We start from the raw sequence: 10,898 nt of genomic DNA, 5'->3' as shown, positions 1-10,898 counted from the left end.
GGATCTCCTCAGGCTCTACATGCACATTTCAGAGGGCTATGTCCCTTCTCCCCCAGTGCTGCCGCTTTGTTCTAGGTCAGGGAGATCGACTCAGATCTACTGTTTTTTAAATGGAAGGATTTCAACTTAGGCAGGTTGTGATTTCACTATTTAGGGCTGAGGGATTTTCCTTTAATTTGAGGCAAGAAAGCTTTGGTGTGAGATCAGTCTCTGCTTCCTTCCCTCACTGAGCTATGGGAAAAGGAGACCAACTGTAAGGAAGCTGGTCCAAGAGGGCAGAGTCTACCCCCGAACCTCGTCATCTCCCACACTCGACAGCCGGACAACTTACATGTTTCTGCCCCAAAAGACAATTCTTCTCCCCCTAGAAATCAAGGCCGTGGCTTTTAAAGATGCATCCAGCACTTTCTTGTCCAGGAAGCACTTATCCCTGTATGTACTGCCCCACTCTTTTCCCAGAAAGTACAAGATTACTAGCCAAGTAAAATCCACTTTAGTACAAATCCATCCATGGAGCAAGTGTATGTCTGTTTCAGAGCCTTCAATCTGCAGTACTAGTCAACAAAAGAAGTGATGATACATCACTGAGGCAGCTTCCTTCTCACCTGATGCCTCACACGCCTCACTGAGGCTACGTATTTTCTGATCCAGGACAGCTGAATGAGATTCCAGATTAGTCATGTAAGCCTGATATTTTTCAACATCAGCTTGCAGCGAAGCTTTCAGCTTCCTCAGCGTTTCTAGACGATCCTTTGAGAAAAAAGAAGAGTGTTAATAACCTAACTGGTATAATAACCTTTACAGTGGTTACCGGAAACAACAGCAGCTCAATGATCGATTTTCAGTTGCACCCTTTCTTGAATCAGCTTTTACCAAGGCAGATAATTTTCCTCACAAGCCTAAATGGTGGTGAACCCTGCCACTCTGTCGATCCCTGTACAATCCCTACCCCAAAAGCCTCTTCCCTCTATCTTATTTGGGTCAAATTTTCAGTCTCAGACTACAAGAGATCGTTATTCCCAGTCTGATAAATTAGAATTTAAAATTCTATCATTAGAACACCAGCTAAATTGAAACATTAAGAAATTACAAGCTACAGGAGGAAATAAGATCAGAGGTGGGGCTGTCATGCATCACAGGAGTCTAATAATGCTTGAGTCTTGTGTACCAGATGCACTGCAGTAATAAGTCACAGCTCTGTAAGGACAGAGAAGCCTCAACTCATATTTTTCTTGCATTAATTTCATAGCTGGCTTTTTTTTTTTAATAAACTAAAGCAGGATTCTACTATGAGAGTCTGAGACACTGACTTGACTCTTCCACCTGCTGGGGCCAGGAGTTGAGAGTGTCCCAGGTGATACCTATAGCTCTGGAGATAGTTTCCTTTGTAGCACCTCAGCCCCTTCCTATCACTTCAGGAAGCAGAATTTCAGGTGCCCCTGATTCAGCTGTCCCCGCCACTTGCTCAGTATGTACATGTTACTGGTGAGATTACAGTACCTGGAACCCCAATAAGGGAAGACCCAGCTTTGATATAGTTGAAAGAAGTAGAAAGATGGTTTACTAACCGGCTCACTTTCCCTCTCTCTCTCTAGCCTTGCAATCTCTTCATTCAACCTTTTGTTCTCTGCTTCTAAGGTCTTCACTTTGGAATGGTCGACTTTAAAAACTTCGTCTGCAAGAAACCACATGGGGTTTGAATAACCCTAGAGCCTTGATAGTCATACCAGACAACAGTGCCACAATGCTGTAGTGCAGCAGTTCTCAAGCTTCATTGCACCATCACCCCCTTCTGACAACAAAAGTTACTACATAACTGGAGCCCAAGCCCCGCAGCCTCAGGCAGGGGGAAGAGGAGGGGGCCAGATCCCTTCTACCCCAGACTCAAGCCTTCGGGCTTCGGCCCTGGGCCCCAGTGAATCTAACGCTGGCCTTGGCAACCCCATTAAAATGGGGTCATGACCCACTTTAGGGTCCTGACCCACAGTTTGAGCACCACTGCCAGGCACTTTAGAAACGTTTACAGGTAGATGGTATGCAATAACAAGAGATGACATTGCCAACAAGAGAAGCCCTGTCTTGGGAACGAAATAGTCTGAAGAGGAAAATGGAAGTCAGTTTCCACTATTGGAAGTGATTTGCAAAGAGAAACCACACCAAAAAAAGATTCACTCTTAAGAAGGAGAGCCTTGCAATATCCTATGAGCAGGCAGATGAGCAGCTGCTAGTTCTAGGAGAGGGTGCGGAATCCTGACCCAATATCAAACCAGCTGTTTTTAATCAACAGATGGTGAGCTTAGGACATATACACCAAAAGTGACCAGTGATTTTGAGTGCCCAACTTGAGAGGCTATAAAGGAGCTTGGTTTACAGAAAGTGATGAGCACCCACCCTCTGAAAGTCAGGCCCCTTTAAGGCACCTCCAGTTGGGCAACCACAAATTAAGGCACCAAGTCACTTTGCACTTCTGAAAATCATGGCCACAGTGAAGAGACTTAGACCCGCACTTTTAAACGTCAGCATTTTCCTAAATAAGATACCTAAATATGAACATGGGTGCTTAACTCTAGGCACTCAATCCACAAGTAGGCACCATCATTTGAAAAATGAGGATATTGGCCTTACTATAACCCCTGTAAGGAAGGCAATAAGTGCGACAAGGCCCAGAATTCTACTAGCCTGCATGTGGTTTCTTGCAATAGCTAATTCAGATGGCCACACTCACTTAGTTTTGCCTGCAGTTCTGCATCCATCTCTTCAAAAGCATCTCCTCCATTCATGAAATGATCATAACACTTCTCAGTGTACTCCATAAGTAGCTGAAAACAAACAATGTGTTTTTAGAGCTTTTTAAAAACACATTAAGCAAGCTTGACATACAAAGCCACATGGCAAACCAACACCTTAAATATTATTAAAATGGACATACAAGGTCACAAGTTCTATTTTAAAGCTTGAATGTAATGACAAACCACCCTTTTAAATCTAAGAAGGTGCTTTAGGGCAAATCCCCAGTTAGAAGATTGGGTTATTTTTGTTGCTTTTAAAAAGCAGCTTCCACTTCAGGATCTTTTTGTTTCCTGGCCAAGTGGACACCCAGCTCATTGCAGGCTGTAACTTGGGTTTCTCTAGGCTTGACGTCAGGCCCAGAGCTAACCAGAACTCCATGGGCAGCATGCCAGGTGCCAAGGAGGGAAACTGACACAGGTATGTGAAAATCCCCTTCTGGCCTCCACCAAAAAGAAATCAGACTGAGACCGCACAGACCAAGAAGCTGATTTTTATTTGAGGTGGGAAAGGTACTCCCAAATCCATAACTTGCCATGTGATTTATGGGTGAGCAGAGAGGAGCAGTTAAACAACCAGCTGTCTTCTGGGCTGCAAGCTTTCAAAATAGCTGCTCCTATTTTTGAGAAGCCAAGCAACTGGCCACTGGGGTACAGGGAAAAAGCCTTTGACTTGCATGTGTGGTCCCAAAGTGGGACCCCTACCAGGAACTGGCCACTTCCCCTTGCCACTTCAGCCCAGTGGCATAAGCAGTATGTTCCCTTCATCTACTCCCACTGCTTCTGTGAGAAGAGCAGTATGTGCTGACAGTGTTAGGAAAAAGAGGTGGCTTCAGGCAATGGTCCAAGCTATCAGCCACTTGGCAAGGAGGAACGGCGGGGAGAGAGGAGGGGGCGCGCAGAAATCAAGGGATGGCAGATCTATTCCTCTCCTTCAGCACTGTATTATAAAAGTACAAATGATGGTAAAGTACAAACATATCTGTCTAAAATGATTTGCCTTTTTAAGAGAGAACACTTCTCATCCATACATAAATGTATTTTACAGGGGTAGACCAGTGTCATGCTCATTTTACACAGGAGAAAACAAAGCTAAAATAAATTGCCCACAGTCACATAGTAAGTCAATAGCATAGTCAAGAATTTAATCCACTCTGACCACCATCCCTCCTCCCCAACCCATGCATTATCCACCAGATGAAATTGCCTCCCAAAGCATGCTAGAAAACAAGGCTGTCCTTTTCTCCCGTCCCTTCTGTAATTAATCCCATGGCCAGCTAAATCCCACTCCAGTTGTAAACTGTAGATATCTAACTCATTATAGAAAGCAGTGTGTTTTTTTAATTATTATTTTAACAACAGTTCTTACATTTACATTCTGTCCAACTCTTTTGGAAGAGCACTGAAAACAATACACACTTGAGTATGAATGGAAAAAAGGCTGATTAAAATCCAAATTAAAAACCCCATACAAAATGGGAGTACATTTACTGCATTCGCTACTTTTCCTGATAGTGTCGTGAACATTGTCTGACGAACAATTAATATAGTAGGATACCTTATTAACTACCATTTCATCTTCAGCCTCTCCTGACCAGCACTGAGCATCGACAAGAGCATCTGAGTTCCCTCTCATGACACCGTAGATCTAAAAAGGGACAGAGTGTAACTCTCACAAATTAGAAGTGTACGGTGTTCACTGGAGATTCTTATTCGATATCACCCCTCACTAGCCTCCATATCAGTCATATTTGTATTAAGAAAACAATGTAAGGAGGCAGAGCTAGCCCCATCAGGGTGGGTTGCACACTCTTGGAGCTCCCTGTTTCTTTGGTGTAGAAGCCTCCTTTTATCTCTAAACAATAAGCTAAACCCCTGGTACTACAGCAAAATGCTGAAAAAAGGAATCTCGATGATTCTAGGCCAAAGTCTACTCCTGGGAGAATTCTGCGCTACTGTGCGCATGCATAATTAATGAGCCATGCATATTTTTAATTTTTTTTGTGCAGAAAAGAGTTTCAGCTGAAATGTTGCTGCAGTTCTGCCTTTTTCCCCACCAAAGGGTGCTGTGGCACAAGAACAGCAGCAGCTCCCAGCCAGCAAGGGAAGAGAAAAAGCCTGCCTTCTTTGTAGCGCCCGTCAGGCCAGGTCAGGAGACGGGCTATGGAGAGACAGACAGCATGGGGTGCTGGGGGGGAGGGGAGTGTCAAACAGGGGCTCATAAGGACTAGTCAGGGAGGGAGGTGTAGGGCCAAATGGTGATGGGGAGGGGGTGCTGAGCTACACAGGAGCAGGGAGAATGCTGGGTGGGGACACAGAGAGACTTGGAGACATGGACACACAGGGACCGGGGAGTGGCTGGGTGGGGGCACAGAGGGACATGGGGACAGGGAGGAGGTTCAGGGCCACATAGGCACAGGGGGAGTGGGTACAGAGCAACATAAGGATAGGGAGTAGGTGTCTGAGTGGGGGTGGAGGGACATGTGGACAGGGGGTGCAAGGACACATGGGGGTTCAGGAACATATGGGAACAGGGGCAGATGTGCCTGACTGAATGGGAGAGGCTAGGGGTCAGCCAGGAGCTGCAGGGGGATGCTCCCTAACAAACCCTGCCCTCCCCCCACCAAAGAAACCACCCTGTTCCACACTTTTCCCACCCTACAAGATCACACACAGGCTCCTTCCCAGCAATTACTTTCCTCTCCCTCAGCTCTTCCATTACCCCTGACTCCCCCAAACCTTTGCACTGCTTCTGAGGGGTACATGAAATACAGTTCTGTTTTGTAGTTTAAATGAATTCTTACTCAGTTCTGTATTAATGTGCCTAGTAAGGAATCTATTTCTCAAAAAACATTTCCTGAATCTTTTTTGTTGTCCTTATTGTTACACACATACTTGCTGACAGGTATTTTGAAATAAATGATCAAAAATAATTGAAAGTGGTGTGATTATATTGTTATTTATTTTAAAACATTGTGCACAGATTTTTTAATTTTTTGTTGCAGAATTCCTCCAGGAGTAAAAAAATCTCCTTCGGCAAAATTACATGGGAAACATTGCTCTGTTAACACAGTAATTTGGTCCAGGTAAGCCCCTGACTTCACAGAATAGTGTTACATCTGTTGATGGAGCACTGGAATCTGTGTTAGTAGCTGGTTGGCTGTGACACAGTGGTGGTAGGAATGATGGAAAGAATGGATGACATACCCAGGATTAATGGGAGTGATACAACGTTCTGCTCAGAGCAGCCTGTTAAATTGTCAAGGGGGGAAAGAGTTCTCTTCACTAAGTGTCAGTATATTTTGTCTGACTTTTACAGTGAAAAACAAGCCCCTGCGCACCACCTAGATAACTGACACATATATCAGAATTAATGTAACTGATGTGGTCAAAAAAAGATTCATACTGAAGGGATCATAACCCATTCTCTTCAATCTGTTAATGGCAATACATTTCAAAGAGACAATTAAAGAATGGAATAGCAGATTCTGAGGAAACACTATGAAAATCATGGGAGGGTCTCAAAGGGAGGCAAGAGAAAACATATTTTCAGGATAAGCTTAAAGCACTGCAGCTTGACACAATGTCAACAGGGCAGGTGTACCTAAAAAACACCAGGAAGTTGTATGAGTAAGATAGCAATCACCACACTGCAAGATTTTGCACAAGAGATGGGTTACTGTCCATCCCCCATTCTCCCCCCCTTCCCCGCGACATGTGCACAGCTGGGTACCACCACGTGTAAAGATTGCCAATAAAAAGGAATTTTCTAGAGGAAGACAGAAAGAAGTTGATTATGGCTAAGGTAAGAGGCAGTTACTATAGAAAAAGCCACTTTTCCTCCAACAGATGCAGAGACATTACCTCAGCAGCCTTGTCTGCTTATATCTGCAGTCAAAAAGCCAGACAGCTTCTGAATCTAAGATATTGCTGTAGGGCCCTAAGGCTGCATGAAGACAATTCTGGATCTTGGAGGATTATAGATTAAAAACTTCAGTTCATTTCTATCAGAATCTAATGTAGACCTGTTTTCTCTTGTTTATTCTTTCCTCTTACACGCACATACTCACCCACCATGGGTATTGTTATTTGTAATAGTTACTACTTTTCATTTCTCTAGCATCTTCCCTTTGAGGATTTCAAACCACTTCAAAGAAGATAATGAATGTATACTGACAACATACCTGTGCAGTAGGGAAATATTACTGTTCCAGTTTTACAAAAGGGAAAACTGGGGCATAGGATTAGGTGCCAGATTTTAAAGGCATTTAGGCACCTAAAGAGGCAGATAGGCACTTTTGAAAATCCCACTAGAATCATATACATGTTAGGTACGTAAAACCCATCAATTTCAATGGGATTTAGGTGCCCACCTTGCTTAGGTGCTCTTTGAAAATCCCATTATTAGGTGGCTTTCTCCATCTTCAGGCACCTAAATACTTTTGAAACTCTGGCCTTAACTAGCCCAAAGTCAATGGCAGAGCCTGGAACAGAACCCATTTGTCCCTGCTCAGCTCAGATCCACTGGATCACAGCTGACCTCCCTTTCTCACCATACCTTGATGCAGTCTATTAACCACACTAGTGCAGCAGCAACCTGAGGCCAGACATGTGGCACACCCACGGTGTACATGGAGCTTTTGGGCAATGGGAAGGGATATCTACAAGGAAAGAAAAGTTAGAGCAGTTTCTAATTACCTGAGCACGATTATAATCAGCAGAGAATTAAAAGACATCTCCCTGCCAAATAGATTTGATTTACTGGACACACGCGGACTTCTGCCTGTTTTACTGATGAACGTTCACTATTTTTAACACTACAGATCATGAACTGATCCTATTCCTTTTATGTGCATCAACAAAATCTGTCAGCTAAGGTCAAATTGCAGTATCTTTACCACTTGTAAAGAAGTTTTAAAAAAAAAGCACAACTCAGTTTTGGATACCAGGTGGAGTTTGTGGCACTGACAATTAGAAAAATACTCTTGAGTTGCAAATAGAGTACTGACACACTCTGGCACCCCAATATTCACCACTGTCATGTAATTGGGATATGTTTTGTACAAAGTACGCCTTTGAGATATCATTCTAAAAGTCTTGATCTGCTAGACAGTAATATCTCGTTGGATTGTATCTGCTATCGTCGTATGTGAAGTTATGAAATTTGGCTATGTATGTGTTACTGAAACATGTTGTGAGGTTGAAAACACCTACAAGCAGCCTTTCAGGTACAACAGTAAAAAGGCCAAACAACGTTAATGGCTTATTAAGAAAATGCACACAAGCACAATGATTACCCCAGGAACTGTGTACAATAGAAACCTCTGAGAGAGAGCACTACACAATGGGAAATGTTTGACCCAGGTCACAGCAAAAGAGCTTTCCAGCAAGTGAGAGGAAGATATACAAAGGCGGAAAATGACATCATGGTGGTACCTCACTCTCCCTACAACACCATACCTGGAAACACCTGAGGGGCAAGGACTAAATTGTGGGAAGTGATGGTCCCAGGCTAGAAGTATTTTTGGCCTGTGTATGAAAACCTGGGAAAGCCAAGGCAGCTTGTGCCTTAAGAATCTGCCAGCCTGTTTATCGCTCAGGGTGAGAATTTGCTAATTCATATATTACTTATCTAGGCCTGATCTACACTGGGGGAAGAAATCGACCTAAGATACGCAACTTCAGCTACGAGAATAGCGTAGCTGAAGTCGACGTATCTTAGGTCGACTTACCTCATGGCGCGAGGTTGACTGCCGCCGCTGCCCCGTCGACTCTGCTTCCACCTCTCACCGCGGTGAAGTACAGGAGTTGACGGCAGAGCAATCGGGAATCAATTTATTGTGTCTACACTAGACGCAACATTGCGTCTACACTAGACGCGATAAATTGATCCCCAATAGCTCGATCACTACCCACCAATCCATAGGTGTGTTAAGCTCCATTTGCGGTTTTTGTTTATTTATTAAGGTAATCTGCTTTGATCTATTTGCTCTCTCTTATAATCTATCTTTTGTATTTAATAAACTTGGTCTGTGTTTTATCTAAAGCCAGTGTGTGGAAATTATTACTTGGGGCAGAAAGTTGTTGCATCTCTCTCTCCACATTGAGAGAGGGGCGAATTTTATGAGCTTACGCTGTACAGTTCCCTGTGCAGCACAAGATGGTATAATTTTGGGTTTACATTCTAGAGGAGGGTACGTGCCTTAGCAACTGGGAGATGCCTTAGCTGAGCCTTCCCGTGCAGAGCTGATCTCAGCGTGTGTGTGTGTGTGTGTGTGACGCTGCAGCTGGGTGTGCCCCTATCTGTGTATGCTGGTGACAGAGCAAGCTTGGAGCGGTTGGCAATTTATAGCACCACAGTGTGAAAGGGAGCCCAGGCTGGCCGGTTAGGCAGGCTCAGGGGTACCCCAGTTCCAAGTAGCACTCGTGTGGGGGGAAGGGAAGAGGGGGAAACCAATCACAAGTACAACTTATCTGGAATCACTGAGAAATGACAAAACCCATTGTGTCATTTAACATAGATTTCACCAATTCCGGAAGAAATCCACAGTGGGATTAGTCAGGCATAAGTACATTGAAAAAAGAAACTCAAGTAGTTCATATGCAAGGCACTGATTGTGTGAAAAAGCAAATCTACTGCTCAAAATATTTCCCTGCAATATCAGAAACCGAAACATCACAGCATTACTCTAGTGCATGGGAACCAGAAAGTAAAATAGAGCCATCTAGTTTTACTGTCTATGATAAAGGAAGCGCAAAAGGTAGAATAGAAGTCCTGAAAGTAAGTTATTTCAGCTTTCATAGTTTTGGCATTACTAGTAATAAAGATATGCTTTAGTCCAACAAATTATTGAGCTCAATACAGGAGTAGCTGGGTGAAATTCTATCACCTATATTCCCCTGGAGGTTGGACTAGATGATCTAATGGTCTTTTCTGGCCTTAAAAACTATGAATCTGTAACTCTGAAGTCATGCAGGGAAACGAATGTTTTAAGCTATGATATTTATCCTGAAGATGCCCTTGTACTAGCTTTAAGCATTTTCCAGTGTCTCTTGAACACTGCAACCTAGCAGTAGCTAGAACCTACACTGGCAAATGGACTCAATTCAAACGCTTAAAGGGGGAGGAAAATGTTGAGGTTGAAACACTAGAGGACAGCAGGATACCCCTAAGGTAACACAAAGTAAAAAAACAACCAGAGGCTGAGTGGAGTCAGACAGTCATGGAGTCTGAGAGCTGCAGTGACCTGGTGGCAATGCCTTCACTGAAAGGAATTGACACCTTGTATACCAACAGGGCACCTGGATCCCATTGCAGGGCCTGACACGAGAACCACTGACTTGTTCATACAACAGAGCCTGGATTCAGCAGTGGGGACCTTCAGAAAAAGATAAAGTTATCAATTTTATGTTGTTCTCAGAATTTTTTTTATCCGGATCTTTATCTTGACTCTAGGGTGACCAGATGTCCTGATTTTATAGGGACAGTCCCGATATTTGGGGCTTTGTCTTACATAGGTGCCTATTATCCACCACCCCCGTCCTGATTTTTCACACTTGCTGTCTGGTCACCCTACTTGACTCTGTCCCTTTGAACATTAGGGTGCCCACTTTATACAATCTCTGATCAGCCCTGATACATACCCAAGTTCTTTAAAGACTTTTGGGATCTCCTCTTCAATTTTAGAATCAGGAAGTTCATAAGAAGGGCACAAAAAAGCATATATAAAAGCAAAAATCCTGAAAAAGTCCTTAGTAGATGGAGTTTGGAGAGATTTCACAGACACATTCTGGGCATAGCCATTCTCCACAAGAAACTAAGAAAGGCAACAGACACAAAGGTTAATACAGACCCCTCATCAGATATTTACCAAGGTGACGTCAATGTCAGGATTTATCTTGAGGAACATTCAATTTTCATTGCTTCTAATAGAAGTCAATATACATATACTGATCAATACATTCTAAATGGGTATTTTCAATTTAAAACAAAGAACTCTCCCTCATAACAGCCACCCATTTCTGGAAGAATCTAACATTCAGAGGGGGAGATAGAGGCTCAGAAAAAAATATATTCATGTCTGATGAGTCAGTGAATAAACTGAGATTTGT

General features: G+C 43.4%; 1 protein-coding gene across 1 annotated transcript in view; it reads right to left on the bottom strand.

Moving 5' to 3' along the window:
* LOC128845445 (kinetochore protein NDC80 homolog) overlaps positions 1–10,898 on the bottom strand; it is an 81,467-nt gene that overhangs the window by 13,922 nt on the left and 56,647 nt on the right. Inside the window, exons 5-10 of the mRNA XM_054044181.1 lie at positions 10,431–10,603; positions 7,345–7,447; positions 4,345–4,434; positions 2,726–2,819; positions 1,569–1,675; positions 606–750 (exon numbers count right to left, since the gene is read on the bottom strand). Of these exons, the coding sequence (XP_053900156.1) occupies positions 606–750; positions 1,569–1,675; positions 2,726–2,819; positions 4,345–4,434; positions 7,345–7,447; positions 10,431–10,603 (712 nt within the window). The remainder of the gene's footprint in view (positions 1–605; positions 751–1,568; positions 1,676–2,725; positions 2,820–4,344; positions 4,435–7,344; positions 7,448–10,430; positions 10,604–10,898) is intronic.

Source organism: Malaclemys terrapin, chromosome 1, assembly GCF_027887155.1.
Source record: "Malaclemys terrapin pileata isolate rMalTer1 chromosome 1, rMalTer1.hap1, whole genome shotgun sequence".
Lineage (NCBI taxonomy): Eukaryota > Metazoa > Chordata > Testudines > Emydidae > Malaclemys > Malaclemys terrapin.
This window is presented reverse-complemented; position numbering and strand designations above follow the sequence as displayed.